Genomic DNA, 27503 nt, shown 5'->3' on the forward strand with positions numbered 1-27503 from the left:
CAAATATGACCCTGTTTATATACTTATTCTACTATTCGACCAAAATCTATTATCAAATGAACGTCATTTAACCCCGAACACCCTTATCAGATATCCTGTCTAAACAAACCATTGCTGACATGCGTTGATCATTTGCGCAACTATACATGCAACGGGCATATTCATTGCGCAAATGGACAATACGTTCGAGAAATGAAATTAAATGGGGTTTAACGTCCTACCGTTCTGCTCCTAACCTGGGCTAATGAAGACGGGCATACGCCATACAGTGTGCTATGAGGGACATTTTATCCGGGCAGCGGCATTGTGGCCTACTTTTATATCGAATTCCAACTGCCAAGGGATCTTTTACGCCAATGTATACACGGTTTTTTGTCTCATCCGAACGATTAGACAGCTGTCCTCGTCAGGCCTTCCGTCCTGCATCACTGACAAGGGGAAACCACGTCGGAAAATCTCGATAAACTTTCTCAGTCAATGCAAGGATCGAACATGCGACCTCCAGACTAGCCAGTCAGTGTCTTACCCACTTAGCCACCGTGACTCCAACACGTTCGAGATTCCTTATATTCGACACAACGGTTTCAACGCAAGGAACATACCTGTAGAACCTCCTGAAACCAAAACATACCTGTATCACATACATATAGTAAACACAGGTACTACTTAACTCTATATTTATAGACCAGGTGTACTCGGTTTTTAGGGGTCATCAATAAACAGTATTTATTTAACCTTTGATGTTTTTATTTATACACCTGGCATAACGTAACAACTGTATATAAACAGGTGCAACTTCATCATCATTATTTTCTCTTTACCTTGGATATTTCAAGAAATCGGCACCAGTTGCGTTCTTTTTACATCCATTTAATTTTTTTGGTTTTAACTTTCCCATTCAGCCTAATACAACCGTCAATCAAACTCTAAACTGGCTTGATGACAAGTGGGGCTATGTGAAATAAATAATTTAATGTCCCCACGCCCTCTCCCCGTATTATAAACGTCTCTGGGTCGGTGATTGGGGTGTGGGGTAAATGTTGAGGGTTTTATTTATAGATTCACAAGGAAGCTATGCTAATACAAAATTTTGGTATTTAATATCAAGGGGTGAGTGACCGAGTAGTTTAACACGTGTGATTTAAACCCAATCTCATTAAAACGCAGATCATATTTCGTTTCGTTCTTTTAGTTCAAACTTTCGTTTTACTTGTCTTAATTACACTAAGATCTGGAAGAGTTGTTATATAACCGTGTTCTGGATGATGTGAGGGATTAGCCAATGAAACGGTCTGTTACGGCGAGATTTTGGCGTGGGGTTTATCAAATGTCTGACGTCATAGGGTCAAAAGCCGCTCGTATGACCACTGACGCGACCTTCTACTACAACCGATCAGATCTTCGTGTAGTACAGGCCATCGAAAGTGTAAAAAAAAAACGAAACGAAATATAGATGTGTATTTTAATTTGATTGATTTAAACCATAAGATCTGTTATTGATTCTGGGGGTTGGATGACCGAATGGTCAGCGCATGTGAGTTGTTTCATAAGCTCTGTCACTGAGTCAACTGGCGTGGTTTCCATTCCCCGGTTGTACGTGACAAGGAGTAGGGTCGTCTGTCCATTCTCGTGGGTTTTCTCCGAGTCCTTCGGTTTTCTCCCACTGCTAAAGATCCCTACGCACAAGCGAATTATTGAAATAAAATTGAACCATATGTTAGTCTTGAAATGACTTAGTTTGTGTCGAGTGGATGTTAAACCCCATCTCTCTCTCTCTCTCTCTCTCTCTCTTCACATCGATTATACAGTATATTCATTCATAATGAATTACATATCGCACACTTATCATTGACGCATTAAAATTTAAATGCGTATTAAGATATCAGTTGACTAAGTGTTACAAATATGTTGTTGTATTTACACCCCATTGGATATCCGGTCGAGTAAACGATCACATTCTGTGATAACCATACACAGAATCATTGTGCAGATAATCAATCCACCAGTGGGATACGGTTCAAGTACTAGACTCAAAGATCGATGAATTTTTGTATCAAACAAGACTATTGGTTGCTTCCGGAATACGATGGACGCCTGTGGGGGCAGCCATTGTTGGAAAAACTGTTATTACAGAAACGATTGGGAATCGAGTTGTCATCGCCTGGGAATTTGCCAAATTCAGGTCTTAGAAACGTCTGATCATCCAGACTTTACTTATACCGCTGACCTAAACATTCTACATGTTATATTGATTGGATAGTTGGGAGAAGATATCCTGTGTATCTTCATACTTTCTCAAAGTGAACAACGTTGGATTTACAGGTTTCTTTATTTGACCAGCAACCATCTGATATTTTCTCTTATCAACGAGAACATACATTGTTTACTTTGAATGGCTCACCACATATTGAACATATACGGCGTTAAAGAAATAGAATTTCTCAAGTCTGGGATATATTTTGTTTTCCATCCTCTGCAATTCCTATTCTGAGGATTTACTATTAGAACTATTTATTATTCAAGCTAGGCCCTGGTTTCACAAAGCATTCCCAGACTTAAGTTAAGAATTTACGCAAAATTGTTCACCTTATTTTAACTAAAATATAGCCTTTTATAAAACTGTTGTTGTTTTAATGTATCAGATACCTATTCTTATATTAATACACAATGACGATTTACACACTTATATTCACAATTATAATCAAAATACAAGTCATAAACAATTACTAATACACAATACAAGGGTTAATATACAACAAGGGTTAATATACAATAATGGTTAATATACAATAAGAGTTAATACACAATAAGGGTTAATATACAATAAGGGTTAATACACAATAAGGGTTAATATACAACAAGGGTTAATATATATAACACGGCTTAATATACAATAACAACTAATACACAATATAAAGGTTAATATACAATAAGGGTTAATACACAATAAGGGTTAATATACAATAAGGGTTAATACACAATAAGGGTTAATATACAATAAGGGTTAATATACAACAAGGGTTAATACACAATAAGGGTTAATATACAACAATGGTAAATATACAATAACAGTTAATACACACACGTGATTAATACATAATATAAGGTTTAATATACAATAAGGGTGAATACACAATAAGGGCTAATATACAATAAGGGTTAATATACAACAAGGGTTAATACACAATAAGGGTTAATACACAATAACAGTTAATACACACACGTGATTAATACACAATAAGGGTTAATATACAACAACAATAAATACACGCTTCTTATTAATACACAATAAGGATTAATATACAAAATTAATACACATTTACAATTAATACACTAATACATGTAGGATTAGGTTAATACACAATTAAGGGTTAATATACAATACAAATCAATTAAGAGTAATACACATTCATAATAATGCTGGTGTATACACTTCTATACAGATACGTCATCAATACACAAATTCAAAGAATGTACATAATCATTATACACTTTTGTCTGCGATATCGCCTCGGTAGAAGCGGACGTTAAATAAAGCTATTTCACACATATTTATCAGCTGATGAGAACCTGTTTATTGTGTGAGAGATTTCAATTGAAAACTGGGGAGAACGATAAGTATTGTGTGTGTGAGAACTCAATTGAAAACTGGAGATAACAATAAGTACAAACACTTGGTGTGTATACAATATGTTTATAGGTAACAACATTTCTCAGTTAATTGAGTTAACTGGCAAAATACTCGATATGTTTATACACCCAGGAGATTTCATTCAATTATAGTCCATGTTCTACATGCAAGATGGTGTTCGGTATTAAACTCAGTCTCTGAGGAGATTCTGTTGGAATAACTCCAGACTTACTGTTTATAATTAGTTTACAAACAGATCATTATATATAAGTAGTTTTACTTATCTTACATATAATATGAATACCGGACAATGAACAGTATGTGAAAATATATCGCTGACGATACGGTTAATTTCTCTACGTAAGGTCATTGAACTCCGGGTAGCGCATACTGGGGGTTCACTGGGTTGGCGAATAGCATGCTCTCTGTTTCTCTCGACCAAGTATTAATAGTCTTGCGGCATTATGGTCTACTGTTCTTTAAATTTCTAATATCAATTTGTAATCGGGAAAGATAAATGGATTCAAGTTTTAATAGACCCGACGGGGTCGCTCTGGTCGTAAATCCATTGGCTTAACCACTATCCTCGCGGGATCTGAATTAATATTCATAGTTTTGTCATTTGGTCCGGGAATGTATTTTAGGGAACGTCATTGGTTGTATGCAAGAATACATAAACCAATGAGGTACGTCCTTCTCCTGGCACCACCTTGTTCTGATAACACACTGGGGATCTAACAAAAAAGGAGTGTTAACAATCTGATTAAAACACACATCCTATTTCGTTTCGTTTTTATAGTTCAACATTTCGTTTTTACTTGTCTTTACTACACTAGGGTCTAGAAGAGTTGTTATATAACCCGCGTCATGGTTGATGTGAGGGATTTGCTAATGAAACGGTCTGTTCCAACGAGTTCTTGGCGTGCGATGCACGGAACTGTGGGTATGCTACTAGAAACATCAACACTGATAGGTTTATCAAAGTCTGACGTCATAGGGTAAAAAGCTGCTCGTATGATCCCTGACCCGACCTCCCACTGCAACTGTAGTAGAGGCCGTCGAAAGTATAAAAAAACCCAAAACGAAATATAGGTGTGGGTAAAAATAATGCTCTTGATATCCCGTGTTTTATAATAATAAATAATAACGTGTATCGTACCGGGGACAGGGTATTATTACCCTCTATAGAACATCTGGTGGCAATTCTTATTCAAATCGGAAATATCACATAGCTAAACATTTGTGTCGTACTTTTGTATCTATGAACGTTTCTATAGTTGTTTTCAGGGGGTTGGGTGGCCGAATGGTTAGCACGTGCGTGCTGTATCATAAAGCCTGTCATTGAGTCAACTGGCGTGGTTTCGAATCCCCGGTTGTACGTGACAAGGAGTAGGGTCGCCTGTCCAACCTCGTGGGTTTTCTCCGGGTCCTCCGGTTTCCTCCCACTGCTAAAGACCCCTGCGCGCAACGAATTATTGAAATAAAAATTAAACCATATGTTAGTCCCGAAATGACCTAGTTTGAGTCGAGTGGACGTTAAACCCCATTTTTCTCTCTCTCTCTCTCTCTTCTAGTTGTTTTCTAATTGTATCGTTAGGTTATGAGTGAAGATGGAATAATATATACCAATCGTTCTATCTTCAGTTTTGGGGTCACGGTGGCTAAGTGGGTAAGACGCTGGCTCGCTAGCCTGAAGGTCGGGTGTTCGATCCCTGCATTGGTCGAGAAAGTTCATCCAGATTTTCCGGCGTGGTTCCCCCTTGTCAGTGATGCAGGGCGGGAGGCCTGACAAGGACAGTTGTCTAGTCGTTCGGATGGGACGACAAACCGAGGTCGCGTGTACACATTGACAGTTGGAATTCGATATAAGAGTAGGCTATACCGCCGCTGTGGGGCAAAATTTCCCTCATAGCACTCTGTATGGTGTATGCCCGTCTTCATTAGCCCATTTCGGAGCAGAACAGTAGGACGTTAAACCCCATTTCATTTATCTTCAGTTTATAAATGGTTCACTACTGTGTTTTATATAACAGATGTACGGCAAGGTGAATTAAAGTTATATACTGCAACAATAACATCAGGTGTCGAATAGTAAAATTTACACTCATCCAAATCAAAAAAATGATTCATTGCTGATATCTGGAAATTTTGTATGTCTGTACCCATAAACAATTATCGGCCTGGTAAAAAGACAACAATACGCTATCAATGTACGTCACTTTTGGCAATTCGATCTACTACGACGTAAGATTGGCACTGTACGGCGTTCTCTGGCGTAAAAGATGAGTTTGTATCGCGTCAGAAAGCTTTAGAGTAGCTATTTCTATCACCTGTACGTCTATTATTATATCTACCTGTAGTCTATTATTAGCTACCTGAGATTCAGGTGCGTTAATGCCACTATAGTAAAGCGTTATGTAAACCATTCCTGTTTATTCCGTTATTTTTGTTACCTTGCTTCTCTACGTATAGGCACGGAAAGTATTCGAAAATAACCCTTTTATGCTTAAAATAGTAGTTATAAATCTTCATTTTTTAAAACTAATAAATCAACTGTATATAAAATCATCTCATCTGATTTTGTTTTACTGAAGAGAAAAATAGTTTGATATAATCTTGGATATAGGATGGAGAGTGATGGTTAGGTCTGAAATTTGAGAGATGTTTTTTCCATGGCAATTTTAAAATTATCTATAATTTAAGACTATGATTAGTTGTGTTTAATATAATTTTGGAAACTGATGCAGTTAAACTTACTCAACAAAAGACAGATAAAAACATTATAATACGCCTACAGAATGTAGAAATAATAATAACCCATAGGGTAATCGCATAGTGTTGCTTTTGTCCGTAACGAAAACATAGGACATCAAAAACTGAATAATGAAATGAAATTGGGTTTAACGTCCTACTGTTCTGCTCCTATGCTGGGCTAATGAAGACGGGCATACGCCATACAGTGTGCTATGAGGGAAATTTTGCCCGGGCAGCGGCACTATCGCCTACTCTTATATCGAATTCCAACTGCCAAGGGATCTTTTACGTGCATTCCAATGTATACACGGGACCTCGGTGTTTCGTCTCATCCGAAGGACTAGACAGCTGTCCTTGTCAGGCCCTCCGTCATGCATCACTGACAAGGGAGGACCACGCCGGAAAAAAACTGAATAAGAGTAACAACCTATGTACTTGTCTGATATTAGAATTTAGCTGTTCAAGTTATCCGATTCTTCGTCTCAAGGCCTTACTTTAATACTGTGTGTATAAATCACATGATAAATTTTGTTTCAAAGTGCACAAGGGCCATAAATCTAGCAGTAATAATCGGGTATTGTTGAAAATCAATGACTTCTTTTTCTCATGACCTGTGTATACAATCGGACGAAGAATGTAGCCCCTATAGAGCGTCCACAACCAATTGTGAGCCCCGGGCGGACGAACCGACAGACTGGGCGACGATAATATACGATTATGTTTCAATGTTGGCGTATTCAAACGATATTATTCGACTCTAAAAAAAACTTTGGCTATAATATTTACATTTTAGATTAATTTCTAATGAATTCATACCACCATCTGTATGTTTTTATTTCGTACACACCATCCAATTCTTCATGAAGGTGTTACAGACTTTGAAAAGCTTTTATAATTAGACAACGGCCTTTACATTAAAAAAGCAGAGAGGGGGGGGGGGGAATTTAACGTCCACTCGACACAAACTAGGGCATTTCGGGACTAACATATGGTTCAATTTTATTTCATAATTCGCTTGCGCTTAGGGGGTCTTTAGCTGTTGAAGGAAACCGGAGGACTCGGAGAAAACCCGCGAGGTTGAACAGGCGACCCTACTCCTTGCCACGTACAACCGGGGAATTGAAACCACGCAAGTTGATTCAATGACAGACCGTATGATACAGCGCGAACGCGCTAACAATTCAGCCCCCCCCCCCCCCAACTAAAATAGTGTAATAATCGTCAAATGCTGTTGAAGGATTATACATATTTCTTCCTATCGAGATACATGTTTACGATTTGGCTAATATTTCCATTCGTGCACAGTTGCATGTTTTTTAATCAAATAAATCCAGGTGGTAAGCTCGTGAGTTTCTATTGAAAGAATAACGTTGATGAAATATTGATGAAACTTCATGTGTACATAGTACAGATGCAATGGTTGTTGCTGTTAACAACATCTTAATCATCGATTTATCATTTCAACAAGCCGTTAAAAATAACAAAAAAATATATGGAAATCAGTTGGTTTGCATCGAGATAATTTGATGGATATTTGATGGGTCAACAGATGACCATAATCTTATTTAGAATATTACCAGAAATATAATTTGAGAGAGAGCGAGAGAGAGAGAGAGAGAGAGATGGGGTTTAACGTCCACTCGACACAAATCAAGTCATTTCGGGACTAATATATGGTTCAATTTTATTTCAATTATTCGCTTGCGCGTTGGGGTCTTTAGCAGTGGGAAGACACCGGAGGATCCGGAGAAAACCCACTAGGATGGACAGGCGACCCTACTCGTTGTCACGTACAACCGGGTCATAGAAACTACGCCAGTTGATTCAATAATGACAGACCTTAAAATACAACGCACGCGTGCTAACCATTCGGCCATCAAGCCCCCCCCCCCCGGATGACCGAAGAAAATAACGACGGAATAAGAAGGCTTTTTTTTCTAGTACTTTAACAATATTTTAAAAATTAGTGTGCCAACCACAAGGTATTAAACACCGTTCGTTTGTTCCTGGAGTTTTACGTCTACTTCCACCAAGGGTGATATCGTAGACAAAGTTTGTACTCTCAATATATACAATGACCTTCTTAAATAGTTTTCAACACCTAATAATGAACCCCATATAACAATGACATTCCCAAAGTCAATGTGCCAAAAAACGATTGCGTAATACTGATTGTAACGACCTCTTATTGTGACATGAAATGGTTATGATAGGTAAAATATAGCTAAAGGCATTCTATATCCATGTCTATTACCTATGTCAAGTCAATAAACTGGTCTTAATATAGACCAGTAAATGATCTATAGATACCTCTATAATAGCCTATTACATCGACTGTTTATATCTGTCGATATCAAATAGATGATATATACACCTTTACTCTGTCTATTGAAAATTTCAAAAACCCAATACCTTTAGGCTATATTTTATCAACAGACTTTGTCTTCAAAAACAAAACATCATCTTTTTTTATGATAAAATTTATGGTGTTTTGTGGACAAAAGACATCGCTACATTTATTTCGTCAATATTTATTTTCCAGATCATGCATACAATTTAAAATTTAATCTTGTTTTGTTTTTGTGAATGTTTTGAAAGCCATTAATAACGACGATTCAATAATCAAATTTATAAAAATATAGATACTAACAAATTCTCGTAATTTTCATAGAAAATGGCAAATTGTTCTTAATGAAATAGATTCGTCTAACAATCGACGCAAATTGTGGCAAATTCCAGAAATGTAATCTGTAATCAAAAGAATGGTTTTCTTTAAACAAAGCATATTAGAAATTGACACAGGACAGTAATCAGAAGATTATTGTATAAAATGAATGGCGTATTAATGAGACGTATCAATAATGGATTTGTATTATAGACGTTTGAAGCCGTTAATCTGTCTAATTATAAAACATGTGTTAATCTGGGATAATCTCATCATAACAAAAGAACTGAACCATATGGGGTCAATTATACCGTGTATACGTGGAAAGAATTTACCGAGGATAAAATTGCATTAATGACGTATTATCTCAATTAGCACGTTGTAAATTCCAACTGGCTTCTTTGGCGATTAACCTTACGACATCTGCCAATTAAGGGGCTCTTCTGGTGTCACCGTCTAACCATATCCCAGGACTTCAATGCTCTTTGATGTTTCGAAATCTTACGTGTTTAAATTCCTAATTAAATTAAAAAAAACAATACATACTAACAAACACTGGGAAACGTGTGAGAAACGGGGTGGGGGTGGGGTGGTGAATTACGATTGTCGGGTTTACTCTTCAAGTGGAAATACAACTCTTACTGATATATGACCCCAATTGGAGTTGAAATTATTATTGTCATGCATTTTAAGTTAAAGCAGACACAGTCGTTTACGATTTTAGATGCGATATATTTTGTCCCTAAAGACAAGGTGTGGTGTCTCTAGAAGACCAGATATTTACGTGTTTTCACTCCGAAAGAGTGCAATTTTAATTATTCAAAGTGAAACAAAATATTGTTTCTTGTTTTAATTCTGAATAAAATATTGTTTTGAAAAAAGAAAAACAAACATCAACTGGGGATTAAATTCTTCACCAAAGTAAAAATAAACAATTCCATTCTATGAGGTTAGCGTTTCTGATATGAAGCAAACCAGAGATAAGATTAAAATAAAGATATTATCAAGTTTAGACTATAATAACAACGACGGGTTATTCCCTATTTTCTCTATATATCTTCTTATAGATTGGGGAGAATCTAATTAATATATCTCTATTAATAAACACAAAACAATAATATGGAACACAATTACTGTTTTAATTAAAGCGACGTTTAGTTGAGGGTTCTCTCAACATTTTCAACCCTCAAGAGCCCCCCCCCCTTCAAAAAGTTTCGCCCCCCCCCCCCCCTGTGAAAATGTTTTCGACATTAAAAAATAGATATACAATGTCCGGCAATATTACAGCACCCCCAAGAACAATTCCCACCCCCCTCGTTGCTCTGAGTTAGTTACGGTCCTGAACGAAACGTCGCTTTAATTAAAACAGTAACTGTGTTCCATATTATTGTTTTGTGTTTTTTACTTGTGTCAATTGCTAAACGCCACTCAAAGAAGATATATCTTTATTATTGCGTGACTGGTCTAACCAATGCCCCAATATTGGCTATTGCAAAACCATTCAAAGTTAAAATATAGTATTGCCCAATTTTATTTCTCAACAACCTTAGGAATCTTTCAGACAAATTTATGTTATTGGTCAATATATTGGATATCACAAAAATTGCAGTTTGATGCTAAAAATAACCCAATAAAACAATAACAAAATATTTTTTTTAAAAAGTGTCGAGTTATCTTTTGACAACACTTGACCCCCTCCTTCCTCCTACAAAAAAATCACTTGATAAGTTTCTGTTTTAAAAAGTTTAAACCAAGTACGGGGAAGGGAATGGGGGCATATTAAGTAAATGTTGGTATGCTACCTTATATCGATATGTCCAGAGAAAAACAGACATTTTGGGGAATATAATGGCCAACAACGAAAATCTGACATACAGTAGCTCGTCTAAACTATTCTTTAAAAATTGAGTATAGTAGAAAATCAAATAGATATGCAGCCATGATGTTGTATGATCTATTATTTTATTATAGACAAAAGAAAAACTGACAATTTCGCTACACATAACATGATTACGTATCGCCATCGGTCGTCTCGCTTCGCTAACTTGATTGTCGATGTGATGGATTATGTCATGTACATTGCAGGTGATGATAGCGAAGTTACTCAACTAAATCGGGCCTCGCGTCACTTCCTGTCCTATTTTCTGGTATATATAACTGTAAATTTTCTCGATTAGTATACCACTTCCATTCCGGTGGTCACAGAAGGCCGTCCTCCATTTTGATCAGTCATACTGGTCACGTGATATTCGTGTTTCTCATAGTATAAGAACAACTTTAGAATTCAGGATTTTATAGTGAAAAGTGCCTTTTGCCGGTAAAGGATATCGGAATAGCGCTTGAAAGGAAAAAACTTGACAATAATTAAGAAATACTAAGGAATTTTCCCTAGTGACGTCACTTGATTGACAGTTCCCGCACGCTGATTTTACGTCAAGCGCTCTCAAACGACCGCCCCAGTCTACGATGGCGTCGAAGAAGGTGAAGTCGGGTGATCAGGTAAGCTAAAATATACTATATTTACGAGTTTAACAGCAAATTTGTATGCTGAATAATAGGATTTAAACATAGACACAATGTTGTACACATGGACATATCTCTAGTGATATTGAGAGTGTTTTGATAACGGTTTTTGTCCGATCACTTCAAGATGGCGTGCCCTGACAAGAATAACACACAAACCTGTGGATATTTTAGCCGGTTTCTTTACTGACTCATTTAGAATTAGGATCTAGTGTTTTTCCACTGGCTTCATGCATTAAACTAATAGATCCTTCATGGAAAAGTTTGTCTGTATTTTAGACTTGAACATAAAAGCATTGATATTGAAAACATGAAAAGCATTATCCCTATCTGAATAGTGGAAATCGCATGGGTGCGAGGCTGGCCTGAGTAAGTCATGAATATGTAGCAGTTTTATTTAGAGGACTTTTAGGTTATTTACAAAAAATCCCATTTTATGGCACTTTAAACGTTGAATTTGAGTGTTTGATTTGAATTCCAGATTTTAGACTAAAGTATGATCCATATTTTTACCGGTAACTTTATTTATAAATAACTGAAATTAAAATTGACAGGTGGGCCTGCCCTAAAAACATGAAATTGAATCAATTTTTTAGAAATTTATGGTACAAATGTAGACCTAACATTCCAACACTAAAATCCTTCCAATACATGTAGTAGCAATACCAGACCGGTTCGGTTGGTTGTGTAATAATATATTATCAAAAAAATTCAGGTGTAGTATTTTAATTTTTTTTTTTTTTAATATCTAGCTAGTCTAAAGTAATCCAATTCAATTCTATTTTATTATTATTAGTCAATGAATGCATTGATGCACAATAAATTATAATTAAAAAAAAAAGTTATTCATAATTTTTTTAGCCCAAAGTTGAGCTGATATAAAAAAAAAAGTTTGAAAAGAGAATAGAAATCCTCCAGCAGAAATTCACATTTTTAGTAATTTAACCAATGTAATATGGCCAATTCAATTCAGAATTAGTTCATTAAATTTTAATTTAAGGGAACAAAATTCTTTAGAATGTGTAGGACCGTACTGATAAGATGTTAAATTTGTTGATTTTGATAACAACACTGTAACCATGATCTGAAAGAATAGGCCTGCTCGACCAGAATCTGGCAAAATAAATCATACTTGCACAGGGGTATACAATTGCATTATCTACTACCGTATCTAGATGTAAGATTAACATGGCTTTGAATTCATTGAAAGCGTGAAAAATAAAATTTTCAGAGTAAGTGTGCTGTAGTTAGTTAAGAAAACAATACATTCTTGATCTTGTACACATGGCCATAAAAATATCAGCATCATCCATAATGATATAATTAAACTAGTTTTTAGGTGCACAATATCAGTTTGTGAATTTCTTCCGTTTCACATTTATTGAAGATATGAATGTTAAACCAAGGACAAAATGAAACAAGGCTTGGTTTGAATAAAATTATGGAAAATTTCTGCTTAATTTATCACATGTCATTTGTAGTAGACAGCTAGTTCTGCAGCTTTTTATCAGTCACCTGAGGCTTAAAGAAAAGAAGTTTTTATGACCGTCACCCTTGAGTGATTTTATAAAGGTTACCTTCAATATTTCTCCAGGCCATATTTTATAGTTGAGTAGGGTTAAGGGTAGTTTGTCATTAAATCTATCTGTATGAGGCTTAACTTCTCTGTTTCATTGCATAACCATTGTTTCTTATGTAACTTAAGCTCATTGTTATACATTGCAGGTATCCATCTCTGTCATTGTTATATCACTGTGACTGGTCTATTGTATAATCAGATAGATATACAGTAAAATCTACTAACTTCTATCTAATTAGAACATTTCACTTTGACCTCACTTGTCATTGAAAATGATAAATACATGCACTGAATACTGATACCTGCTAATACATTTTAAATTTCATATTCTATTACATAAAAAGTTTACTACTAGATTACTTTTAAGAGCTTATTTACCCTAATCTGAATATCAAACCCACTTGAAATTTCATGCACGTTTTTCAGTAGGCCTACAGTTTGTACGAAAACGGTCCTTTTATAAATTAAAAACACATCATGTTGAAACACATTGTAACTGTAAGTTATTGTACCGGTAACTAAACTTAATACCAAGTGTTTAACTGAATGACCCAAATGCTACTAAAATAGGCTAGTCATTTGGTTAACTTTTCAATGACAAAAATACGCTGAATATAAAAATTACTGCCTGATGTGTGTAGGTTACAGAATGATAAATATTATATATTAAAAATAATGTTTTAGATTAACATATTATAAAGCTATGTGTTATTGTAGGTCAATTCAACATTCATGAGTGAGTCATTCTCATTGTTATCATGGTTAAAACCTGTAGTACACCATTAACAGAAGTTATTGATAAACATTGAATTATACACTTGGCTACTACAATACCTCCATTATTTTTTTTATTAGGGTCTTTATACTGTAGGGTAAAAAGGTAAATCACTATGACGATACAATCTTTTTAAAAAGTATTTATTTCTTTTGACTTAAATTTCGTCCAATAATCATTGCAAAGGAGTGTTTCACATTGGATATGAATTTTCACTGATATTCAGTTGCACACGATGATGACCTTGGGCAAGGTCACATAATAACAGTATGGTTAATGTCCTGTATTGACTGACTAGAGTGTTGTCTGGTAAAAGGCCAGCTTTGTAATTAACCATAATGTGATTGCTAGAAATGCCATAAATAAACTTGGTTCAATAATTCCACCATGCTGGATAAAATCCCAATTCTCTCTGCATTTTATGCTGTCTGCTCTATTTCTTACATGTTGCAATAGTAGCTTTGATCTCCACACTACAGCAGGTTTGATTAATCCAGAGAAAAAAATTCCTAAAATTTTAGAAAGAGCCACATCTGGCTATCTTATAAAATATCTAATTCGATTGAGTAGAGATGCGACTCATTTGAAACGTTAAAATACATGGCATCATCTCTTCCTATATATAATGAAATAACAAAAAAAAATCATCTAAGGCACATGTAATTGTCATAGCGTAACCATTTTTAGGTATCGCATAGAAGATTATCAGAATTTAAAAGCCGCTGCTTTCGTTTAATTAACCTTCATCTACTGATATTAAATTATAATGTATGTTCGTTTCTGTTTTTGCAGCAACGTGCTGAAAGCTACAGATATGCCGTCACATCAAGCGGAGATGAGAAGAAAAAGAAGAAAAAAAAAGGCAAAGAAGATCTTGATGATCTTAAACAGGAGTTGACCATGGACGAACATAAAATGCCTATTGAGGAATTATATGAAAAACTGTGTTCAGATCCTAATATGGTATGTGAAATCTACAAGTGTAAAATTACTGGGATATATAGTGTTGAAATAGTGATATATAAAGTTCAGTTATTTGGTTTATAAAAGTGTGGCTAAAATACACAACTTAAATACATGTATCCATTTCCACAGCGAATACATGGATTACCGTTTTAATGTGGACATTTAATTTAGTGTGCTACGTTTTAATGAACCACCATGTAGCATTTACTGCTGGGTGTATTATTCTTGTTCATTTATTTCATTTGCTTGTCTTCATATCATTTGGTTTATAATAATATAATTGTGTATATCATGCACTCTTACGTTTCAATACAAATTCATATTGCATGAACGAATTAGTCAGTTGGTAATATTTGTAATTTGATGTATCCAGTGATCCTTTTTTTTTTTTTTAAGATAGAAATTCTGCAAAACATGCTACAATTGATAATCATGCTTCAGTGTAATTCTGCTCACCAGTTACTATAAAACTTTGTTGTTGTTGAGCACGCAGATGACTCAGTCACTCCCATTTCGACATTTCTTTTAAAACACACATGAATATTACAGACTTGAATCTTGTAATTTTATGAATTGGCCTAAACTATGCTATCATGAAATCTGTTGTGTTGCTTGATTTATGGTGTTGACCTTGAACCTTGCTAGATTTTTTGGCACTAATTTTTGCCATAGCATGGTTTTTCTTTCTGTTTTTATAATATATTTCACAGCAGCCATGATGAGTTGTGTGATGAATGACTTCCATGGTTCTGAAACTAGTCTTGTCGAGAAAACACACATCTGAGCTCAATCTGCATGTCGCCTTACTGCATGTAGTGAGTGAGTGTTGCGTGTTAAATAATGTTGCGTAATATCTTGCTCTCGAGTGTCATTGCATGCACATTGCTTCATTAGACTAGAAAATTGCATGTCAACTATTCATGTACATTTCATTCAGATATATCTTTTTTTTAACAAAGAAAATTGTAATGCGAACTTTTTTAAGCCAATAACTCTGCTGACCTAGTTCAGCTAAGAAATAATGAGGTAAGCGTACCCCTTGTTCAAATATTTGCCTAACTTTGAGGATAAGCGTCCCTGGTAAGGTGTCACATTGACTATGGCCTACTTTGACATACATTAAAGCCAAAGTTTCCATGAACCACGAGTATTAAATAAATATTTAGTCCACAAGTTAAGTCTAAAGGGATATTGTTTAAGCTTATGTTTTATAATCCCCACTGTACATCCATAACAACGTTTTTAAATTTACAGAGATTTGTGATTTTATATCAGTCATCTATATTAATTTTGCAAGCTCTCAAAAACTTCTAGCTTACAGTAGGAAGGAAGTCAAAATGTCTGTATTAATCTGTTATCTGAACTGAATTAAATTGGACATTTTAACGGTTATAATCTTTTGAAGGAAATGAAAATTAATTTAGGTATAACAAAATATATTTAAATAAACAAAACAAAAAATATTCTTTTAAATGTTTAGTTGAATAAAATCCATTTGATAACAAACAAAACACAAAAATTCGAAGATAAATAATTTTATGTCACAAAATTTAGCATGTTTCCTGTGTGCTGATTTTCAACATAATTGCATTGCACTTTATGTACTCTTATCAATTATTTTTCTTTTTTTTTTTTGATTCTGCGGCATGCTTTACGTTAATACGATGCTATGCGTTTCAACACTCATAGATACCTAGGTGTCAGAAATCAATCCATTTTAATGAAAATTTGTTTACAAAGCTCTACAGGCGCTAATCTGAAAAAGATCATTGAAATTTACTTTCAGTATTAAAAATGAGTCTGGTATTGAATATAAATTGTAGCATGTTTGTATTGATAATTATTACATGGTTTATATTGTTTGTTATTACCCAGTCCTTCCTGTACAGGTTCGTACAGATTGCATGATTTTATTCAAGTTATCTATATTGTGTGGTTTGTGTGTTAAATAATAAATTTTATCTTCAGGGATTGAGCGTAGAAAAAGCAAGAGAAATTTTTTTACGAGACGGACCAAATTCTTTAACGCCTCCAAAAACAACTCCAGAATGGATCAAATTTTGCAAACAATTATTCGGTGGTTTTTCACTACTACTGTGGATAGGAGCTATATTATGTTTTATTGCCTACTCCATCCAAGCTAGTGCACTTGAAGACCCTCCAGGAGATAATGTAAGTAAAACTATATATTTCAGGTCGACCTAATTTATTGGCATGGTATATTCACAAGTACATGATTAACATTTGCTTTATTTTTTGACCCTACGACTGTTTTGTAGGTCATACTGTTCTACTTAAACATACATTATACAAGAGCTAAATGTGCCTATTGCAGGTCTTTCTTTAGGCCTGAAATGTTGTCTAAATTATTAATTAGACATTAATTAACTTATCCAGAACATAATCAACTTTGATGCCCTTGCTAGCCTGCGATATTTATTGAATTGGAATACATTTTGTGATAGATGATTTAACATAAAAATTGATATTATCATATCAATTTTAATAATGATGATTTATTCACTGATATCTCATTCTAAAGTGGAGCAATTTGACTGAAATTTTGAGCATATTCTCTTTGAATTATTTATTTTTAAACTGCCCCTACAAGAAGTCATAAATAATCAGTAAATACTACTTGAGACGAATCAATAAGGATGCTATTAAAAATTGCACATCAATAATAAAGGTGATTGCCCAACAAACTTGTGAAACTGGCAGTATCTAAAATTTAGAAATTAGAATCAACTGAGCCAGTTGTATTAAGATTTAATTTGTTACCAAGTCCTGATAATCTATTTTATCATAAACCAACTCGAACTCTCGAGAAAAATGTCAAGAAGCACTCGTCAGCCATTGACATTATATATAGATAAGATGGGATATATTTCCCACCTCTGTCATTCGGTAATCTATAATTTTACCCCACATATTCCATATAAAATTTATATCTAGTGTAGGATTTGTGATGAAATTTGCTTTGTGAATAGCCATAGTATTTATAATACCCAGCTAATGTAAGCCACAGCATTGATTTGAATTGATATCTAGATATACTTTTAATTAATTGTATTTTTTTTTCTATTTTCAGTTATATTTAGGTATTGTACTCGCACTTGTCGTTATAGTTACAGGCTGTTTCTCTTATTATCAAGAAGCTAAAAGTTCAAGGATTATGGATTCTTTCAAAAATATGGTTCCTCAAGTAAGTTTTCGATAAGCCTTTAGTTTTTTTTCACCTTCTCCTACATTGAGCTGTCCTTGGAATTTGGTAGCTGCTTGGGAGAAATTCTCCCCATTTCATGTGTAATGCCGTAACAGTGCTGTGGTTAGGTTATTGACAGGTTTTTAATGCCATTATTAAAGTCTCTTGGTGGATAAAGAAACAGATTTATTCTCGGATAAAGCCCACTAAAACTATTTCAGTAGCATGAAACTATGAATTATCTCCCTTCTTGCCTACACCAGAAAGTTTGACAAATAAAACCCATAAGCACATTGTAAAGATTTTAGAAAGAAATAACCAAGTGTCCTATGATATAAAAAAATATCTTATGTTTTCAGTATGCTGTCTGTATAAGAAGCGGTGATAAACTGAATCTTAAAGCAGAAGAGCTTGTTGTCGGCGATGTTATTGAAATCAAATTTGGTGATCGAGTTCCGGGTGATATACGTGTTATTTCTGCCCATGGTTTCAAGGTAGACAACTCCTCTCTCACTGGTGAATCGGAACCACAAACACGAACAGCTGAATTTACTCATGAAAATCCTTTAGAAACAAGAAATCTAGCTTTCTTCTCTACAAATGCCGTCGAAGGTAAGGTTACATCCAATTCTATAAAAATTAGAGACACTCTGAATGCAATTGAAAGCAACAAAATTTGCAAGTCCTATAGAATCCAACAAAAAAAATATCTTAATTCGGTGCATTGCAATAGAAGAATTGTATCTCACTGTATAGAAATAACTATTTGAGGACCATCTTGACCGTAAATAATCTTTTCAGCACCAGACAAAAGTTAGTTTTATATTGATCGTATATAATCTTTGAACCATTTTAAAAAGGAAATGTTTTTTTTGTATTTTTTTAGGAACTTGCCGTGGTATTGTTGTGAAGACTGGCGATAAGACTGTCATGGGACGTATTGCTAACTTGGCTTCTGGTCTGGAAGTTGGAGAAACCCCCATCGCTAAGGAAATTGCTCACTTTATCCATCTGATTACTGGTGTGGCCGTTTTCTTGGGCGTGTCCTTCTTTATTATCGCCTTCATATTAGGTTATTTCTGGTTAGATGCCGTTATCTTCTTGATTGGTATCATTGTTGCTAATGTACCCGAAGGTTTACTGGCTACTGTCACTGTATGCTTGACTCTCACTGCTAAACGTATGGCTAGGAAGAATTGTCTGGTCAAGAACTTGGAAGCTGTAGAAACTTTAGGATCTACCTCTACCATCTGTTCGGATAAGACAGGTACACTCACCCAAAACAGAATGACAGTCGCTCACATGTGGTTCGATGGTCATATTCTTGAAGCCGATACTAGTGATGATCAATCTAGTAAGTTTTTATACTTATTTCATTTCTACTAAAGTCCTATTCACACGGGAATTAAATATCTTTCGATCAAAGTCCTGCCTTTACGTTAATTTACACTTGTTTCATTTCTACCAAAGCCCTTTTCACACAGGAATGAAATATTTTCTGATCGGACACCTGCCTTGAGGTTTATTGAACAAGATTTAAAAGTTTTTAAAGCCTACCTACTGCTCAATACATTCATTACTATTAAAGTATTTACCTTTCTGAATTATTTCATTTATTCTTTGTTTTTTTCTTCAGATGCCTCATACAGCAGGAATGACCCAACATGGAATGCCTTGGCGCGAATTGCTATGTTGTGCAACCGTGCCGAGTTCAAAGTTGGTCAAGAAAATGTCCCAATTTTGAAGAAGTATGTGAACATTTTCTTTCATGTATTATTAATTTCCCGTAACACAGTACTTGATGATATCTGTTCTCAATATAGATGTCTAAAACTCACAAACTTGTTATTCATTTTCATTGAAAACTTTTAAGACTACTATATATCCTTACAGTGTTTGAATTTTCTTCTTTTGGATTAGTTTCGTTAACATATCACAAGGAGTAGGGTCGCCCGTCTAACCTCGTGGGTTTTCTCTGGGTCCTCCGGTTTTCTCCCACTGCTAAAGACCCCTTTGCTCAAGCGAATTATTGAAATAAAATTGAATTATTAGAAATAAAATTGAACCATTGAACCAAAATGACGTAGTTTCTGTCAAATGGACATTAAACCCCATTTCTCTCTCTCGGGTTAACATATCCATACTAAAATCTGAATTTGATCAATTTTTTTTTTAACACAGAGAATGTAATGGTGATGCTTCTGAATCAGCTTTGTTGAAATGTGTTGAATTGTCTATTGGTAACGTCACTGAATTCCGACGACGAAACAAGAAAATCTGTGAAATTCCCTTCAACTCAACCAATAAATATCAGGTAAATATTGTCATTGAATCTACTGTGGTCCCCGTCATCTTCAATCTTGATTACAACACAGATCCATTTTCATTCAAATGAATTTATGTATCCGTTTGTTTTTGATAGCAAATATTAGATTAACAATTGGGCGCTAATTTTATAGCTGTATTCCTTTATTGGCATAAAAAGTCCTTGATTTTGGAAGGTTGGTATGGACATTTCTGTAGTACTTGGCTTAAAAGATATTTTTTAATGATGTTTATTTTTTTTTTGTAGCTATCTATTCATGAAACTGAAGATCCAAATGACCCACGTATGGTCCTTGTCATGAAAGGAGCTCCTGAAAGAATTATGGATCGTTGTTCCAATGTTTTATTGAACGGAAAAGAAACTCCATTAGATGATAATTTCCGAGAGGCTTTCAATGCTGCTTATCTTGAACTTGGTGGTCTTGGAGAGCGAGTACTTGGTATGTAATTTGAGAATTTATTGGGAAACTGAATAGAAATGGGAAGTTGAATAGAAAAGGGTTAACGGTCATATCATTCTGCAATAAATGGGCTAATCTAATGAAGACTGGCATATGCCAGATGTTCTGAAGGAAATTGTATTCGGACAGTGACACTACAACCTACCCTTATTCGGATTTGCAACAGTCAAGTGTCATTAATAATGCTAGGAATGGTGCACGTGGGACCTTTATTTTTGTCCCATTCAACACCACTAACATGGGACCTTTGTTTTGGACAGGCGACCCTAATCCTTGTCGCGTACAACCGGGGAATCGAAACCACGCCACTTGATGACTTTGTGACAAATCTTATGGTGCAATGCTCATGCACTAACTATTCGGCCATCCAATCCCCCTCACTGACATGGAAAAACCAGGTTGGATAATACTGAGAAACTTTATAAACCAACAGGAGGGTTGAGAATCCAGGAGGTTTTGGTTACTGAGGCACCCTGAATTTATTGATTTGAAATAAAATGTACCACAAGCACAACTGTATTAACTTTGTACTAGTTGTTTAATTGTTGATGTTATTTTGTAGGTTTCTGTGACTACATGTTACCAACTGAACAGTTCCCTCCAGGATATGAATTTGACCCAGAAGGACCTAACTTCCCTATCACTGGACTACGATTTGTTGGTTTAATGTCTATGATTGATCCTCCTCGTGCTGCCGTACCTGATGCCGTAGGTAAATGCCGAAGTGCCGGTATTAAAGTTATTATGGTTACTGGTGATCATCCTATCACAGCCAAGGCTATTGCCAAGGGTGTCGGAATTATTTCGGAAGGCAGCAAGACAGTCGAAGATGTGGCTTCAGAGCGCGGCATCCCTGTTGAAGAAGTTGACCCTCGGTAAGTAACCTTGCTTTGTCGGAAATACGAGCGATTAGTACTTTGAAAAAATTCTGTCCAAATGATAATAATAGTGCTTTGTAAGCAATAGATACATTGAAGTAACAGCTCAACAATAATACCAATGATTGATACTTTTTAAACAATTACTGTAATTTGGAATAAATATCTTAAAACTCTTATAGAGATGTTACTACTTAATAAAAATAGAAATAAAAACCACTATAAATCTGTATTTCAGTGACGCCAAGGCTGCTGTCATTCACGGTCAGGATCTTCGCGATATGACACCCGCCCAAATTGATGAAATCTTGAGAAACCACAACGAGATCGTATTTGCCCGAACCTCTCCCCAACAGAAGTTGATTATTGTTGAGGGTTGTCAAAGACAAGGTGCTATTGTTGCTGTAACTGGTGATGGTGTAAATGATTCTCCAGCTCTGAAGAAAGCTGATATTGGTGTTGCTATGGGTATTGCTGGTAGTGATGTTAGTAAACAAGCTGCTGACATGATCTTATTAGATGATAACTTTGCCTCCATTGTTACTGGTGTAGAAGAAGGTAAGTTTTCTTTTCTAATCTGTTCGTTAAATTCGGTAAAAATATCACCAAGTTACGTTATCTTTTTAAATGACCTTTTAAATAAAATATTTAATAGTCATGTAGCTACATTGATTTCTAATTTTATCTACATTTGTTTGTGTAATACAAGTTTCCTATTTTTAATTCCAGGACGTTTGATCTTTGATAATTTGAAGAAGTCCATCGCCTACACCTTGACCTCGAACATTCCTGAGATTTCCCCATTCTTGTTCTTCATCTTGTGTGATATTCCTCTACCACTCGGAACCATTACCATCTTGTGTATTGATCTGGGAACTGACATGGTACCTGCTATCTCTCTCGCCTACGAACAAGCTGAAAACGATATCATGAAGAGACAACCTCGTGATCCTTTCAAGGACAAACTTGTAAACGAACGGTACGTACAATTTTTAAAATTGTAAAAATTATCTTTTCTAAGTTTAACTTAGCTTTTGACCATTTTTTACGTCTTCCGAGCCAAAACCTGTTTCGGGGGCCTAGATATTTGAATGGCTGCCATTCTGAACATCAATTAGATCTTAGGTAAAAATAAAAATTTGTTTTTTTAAAAAATAGACCTTATTAACTGTTGACTTAAACAAAGTATGAAGATTGTCCGTTGATATTTTAAACAATTGTATTTGTTTTTATTATACAGATTGATCAGTATGGCCTATGGTCAAATTGGTATGATTCAAGCTTCTGCTGGGTTCTTTGTCTACTTCGTTATTCACGGTGAAAATGGTTTCTGGATAAGCCGTCTACTCGGTATCCGTAAAGCATGGGATTCTCGTGGTATTAACGATTTAGAAGATTCTTATGGTCAGGAATGGGTAAGTCTGATAACTGTAATATTAAAACATTTGTACAGCAAGAAACACTTCTGAATTCATATTAATTATCTGACTTACAAGTTGAAAAACCCAAAAGTATTCGCATTTATTTCAATATGCTATTTCAATATTAAGCATCAAATTTCGGTATTTTGCATAGAATTTATTTAATCTTTTTGTTTTTTTCAGACCTACAACCAACGTAAAATCTTGGAATACACCACCCATACAGCTTTCTTCGTATCTATTGTTATTGTCCAATGGGCTGATTTAATTATCTGTAAAACAAGAAGATTGTCCCTCTTCCAACAAGGAATGAAGTAAGTTCTCAGTTTTACTCAGTTAATTGTTCATTGGGATTTTCCCACATGGCTTCCTCTTGTCAGTGGTGCAGGACGAAAAGGCCTCACAAAGAAAGCTGTCTGGTCACTCGGATGGCCTGAAAGACCAAGGTCCGGTGTACACATTTGCATGCATGTAAAAGATCCCTTGACAGTTGGAATTCAATATAAGAGTAGGCCATAGCGCTGGTACCTGGGCAAAATTTCCCTCATAGCACACTGTATGGGGTATGCTCGTCTTCATTAGCCCAGTTGTAGCAAAACAGTAGGACATTAAACCCCATTTCATTTACTCATTTAATTCCATCTGTTGAAAGACTTAGTGGTATACAGCATTCTATTAATTCTATTAATGTGTTAATAAATCAACCTGCAGGAGCAACTCGCAACACAATGCCACAGTGAATTGTTGTAATATGGTACATACACTTCATATTCCCCCCAAACCTTGCATTTGTAGATTTTAACAAAAATGTTTTCTTGTTTTTCAGGAATCATCGTTTGACATTTGGTTTATTCTTTGAAACAGTTTTGGCTATTTTCCTCACTTATTGTCCTGGTTTAGATCAGGGTCTTCGTATGCAAAGTTTAAGGTAGGTTTTCATATATCTTCTATAGTTGATAGTAGCAATTATAGATAAAACATTTCTGATACAATTCAACAACCTACTCCATTGCAAATTACCACACAGCTAGCGTTTAAACATGTTCCTGAAGCAACGACTGAGAGGTTTACAACATCTGGACATTGCTAGATAACTTGACAATTCCCAAACTTATAGCTACAGACACGTGAACAGTAGCGTCCAATCAGAGGTTGTGACTCGATTTTTCACAGATAAGACATTTTAGCTGGAAAGCGCAAGACTCACAAGCTGGGTGAATACCCAATCGAAATTAGTGCCAAAATATGCAGGGTATTACGTGAAGCCCTTGATTAGATGTACATAGTTAAAGCGAGATCAAGCCTTCTATCGAAGATGAGGTTTCTATAGTTACCTAAGTTTAATGACAGATTTTACACCAAAAGGTACCATTGACAATAACTTGTTGCTGTACGGACGGACCTAATCTTGTCGAAAAAAAAATCCTGAGTTCTACAATGCTTTTAAAAACGTGTGACTGCGAAATTATGTCTATTCAAAGTTTACCTTCCTTTTCTAACTTGTTTGTTTCTTGTGTTTTTCAGATTTACTTGGTGGCTACCGGCCCTTCCTTTCAGTTTGGCCATCTTTATTTATGATGAGTGTAGAAAATATATTCTTAGAAGAAGTCCGGGAGGATTTGTAGAAAGGGAAACATATTATTAAACCACAGTATATTTTAGAGATAAAGAAATTATATAATAAATAAATACAATGGTTAGGTTTACCAGGGGTTGGAACAAAAACTTGTTATTAGTGGGATGGGAAAGGGGAGGTAACTACTGGAGTATTGAGATAACTCCACTATCCATGGTTAACAATAGGATATGGTGATACTTATACTCAGGAGCACAGCAATCACTGGTTTATTATTATTATTATATTGCATTTATTAAAGTCGAATGTACCCTTACTGAACGGATTCTCGGTTCAGACCTTAGATTTATTCGGTTTATGGCTAATAACTATTCATATGGTAATAGCCGAAGTCGACTGATAGACAAACATCAGTTAAAAGATGTAAATTTTCTTGGTTATGTTGAGAATGGAATAATATTACTTATATTATATACAATGTACAAATCACTCGCCATGATAAATTACAACCATATATCACAGTAGATGACCACTGTGGCTAATGTACATTGTCTTTAAGATTTTAGCAATGACCTCTATTTGTAAGTACAAACTTCTTTGTGTAGGCTTTTTTTTATATATAAGTAAAGATCTGTATTCATTTCGTGACTGAATTTATTTGTTAGAGATCAGATTGTATGAGTATTGCTTACCATTTGTAAGTGGAATGTGTATCACTTATCCCAATATATATAAATATATATAATAGTTACTGAATGTCCATTTACATCTTGCATTCGATTTTCGATCAGTTAATTTTTATTAGCGTTTTTAAATTGTGAATACCCTCTCCTTTATGTAATGCGATTTGTTTATATTTTTTCATCATAATTTTTAGCCTCATATATTATTTTAGTTAATTATTGTCAGTATTGTTAGTGACTCTATCGCAAATGAGATTGTGGTCGGATGAATGAATGAAATCGTCACATTACTTTTTTTTTTTTTACTTGTCAGTTTTCCCCATCTTACATTCCATCATAAAACCTGTATTTATCAGAATTACCTGTCGGGAACACCTGTATTTATCAACCGTTTACTCTCAGAATTACCTGTCGGGAACAAAAAAAAGGAATATTATTAAACGTTGCAAATATATTGCCCCCCTCCTCAGATTTGGAAAACTTTGTTTCAATTATACATACAGCCAGCAGTTTTGTACATACGCTGTATATCTCATATATATAATTAGCTTAGTTGAAATTAATCGGACAATCGTAGACTTGCTCGTTCATTTTAGCTTGGTAGTTGATGTATATGATTCCATGATGGGGCGTCTGCCATTTAATTATTGTATGATAGAATGTATTAGACTTGTTTTTATTAAGCTTCGTAAATGCACATTGAAAGATTTTAATGTTTATTTTTTTTTGTCCTACTCTCTCCTACCTGCAAGCCCTCCTTGACGAGAGAGAAGTTTTTTTGATACGCAAATAAAGCCGTCATAGGTTGTCTTGTTGTATACGCTGGTTACGGTCACTCACCCTCGATGTTGATTCATTTATTCGTCACTCTTGAGGGGCGTTGAGTAATTTATCAAAGTATGAGATACGAGATATTGTTATCCAGTCTATTTGTATAATTTTATTATTATTAATAAACATGTTATATAGAGTACAACAGAGATTTATTCAAACCCTTTTTGTTTATTTTTCTCTCCTTTGTTTTTTGTTGCAGATGGCAAAAAACAGGGGAGACAACCATCACATTATTTGTTAGCGCAAGGTGTTAAATTTACATGATGAAATGCAATACCGAATCACGATTTGATATGTATGCTAGTGACTGGTGAATGTTGATTTGGCACTTGGTGTATTTACGATAATATAACAGTTAGGCAGTTATGTTTACCACCTTTTCTTAACTTTGTTTTTCATCGATTACATTTTAATGTGTGTTAATTAAAATAAACAGATCCAAAAAATACCAACTTGTCGAGTTGCTCCATTTTCTAGAATTGTTTTTTTGTTTGTTTTTTTTATAGCCCCCATATACCGAGATGATCAAACTTTTTTTGTTTAATATAATTAATGATCATTTTAAATGATTAATTATAGTCTTATTTTACCAGTCCCAAGTACATCAAAGTTCTCGATGAAATGAGGCTCTGATGCCTTCACTGATAAAACATTAAAATATTTAAACATTGGATGAATGGTTTTAATGTTTTATGCTGGAGAAAAACAAAGCTATTTGTATTAAGACTGGAGGAGACATTTAAAAAATGGTTGAAAATAAGGCATGGTTTATATGGGACTTGTAAAATAAACTCTAGTTACTATAAATAGGTTGTGTGATGATAAGTGCTGATTCAATAATTCACATATCACATTGCATTATTTCTATATTCGGGGCTTCTAGTTTTATAAATAATTTTGTTTAAAAAGTCATGTAGGGAGAGATATGTAACATGATTCTACATGTATGTGAAATTTCGTTGAAATTGGAATAAAGTCTTTTAGGATCAAAATTATGTTTGGTCGTAAATTACCTTAAACATACATTATGCAAGAGCTAAATCTGCCTATTGCAGGTCTTTCTTTAGGCCTGAAATGTTATCTAAATTATTAATTAGACATTAATTAACTTATCCAGACCATAATCGATGCCATCTTATGGGTCAGATTTTCATTGGTTTTGAATCCGATTTGCTGCTCAACATCTGTTGATGATTAAATGCAAAAATGGATAATCGAGACTGTTTT

General features: G+C 34.8%; 1 protein-coding gene across 1 annotated transcript; it reads left to right on the plus strand.

Annotated features, from left to right (window-relative positions):
• The first annotated feature begins 11234 nt into the window (after window positions 1-11234).
• LOC126831047 (sodium/potassium-transporting ATPase subunit alpha) lies at window positions 11235-27268 on the plus strand. The gene is made up of 16 exons (XM_050561648.2): window positions 11235-11549; window positions 14720-14890; window positions 16862-17065; window positions 17985-18098; window positions 18458-18710; window positions 18985-19452; window positions 19735-19846; window positions 20280-20412; window positions 20671-20863; window positions 21447-21759; window positions 22001-22320; window positions 22492-22741; window positions 23003-23177; window positions 23367-23497; window positions 24010-24111; window positions 24708-27268. The coding sequence occupies exons 1-16, from the start codon at window positions 11517-11519 to the stop codon at window positions 24826-24828; spliced, it is 3093 nt and encodes a 1030-aa protein (XP_050417605.1). The 5' UTR covers window positions 11235-11516; the 3' UTR covers window positions 24829-27268.
• Window positions 27269-27503: the final 235 nt, after the last annotated feature.

The sequence above is a fragment of the Patella vulgata genome, chromosome 8 (assembly GCF_932274485.2).
Source record: "Patella vulgata chromosome 8, xgPatVulg1.2, whole genome shotgun sequence".
Lineage (NCBI taxonomy): Eukaryota > Metazoa > Mollusca > Gastropoda > Patellidae > Patella > Patella vulgata.

Bases quoted from the DNA above. Each gene is read 5' to 3' on its own strand.
- LOC126831047 (XM_050561648.2), top strand. From the start codon at position 11,517: ATGGCGTCGAAGAAGGTGAAGTCGGGTGATCAG. The intron at 17,066-17,984 runs GTAAGTAAAACT...TTCTATTTTCAG, and splicing joins AAGACCCTCCAGGAGATAAT to TTATATTTAGGTATTGTACT. The intron at 19,453-19,734 runs GTAAGTTTTTAT...TTTTTTCTTCAG, and splicing joins TACTAGTGATGATCAATCTA to ATGCCTCATACAGCAGGAAT.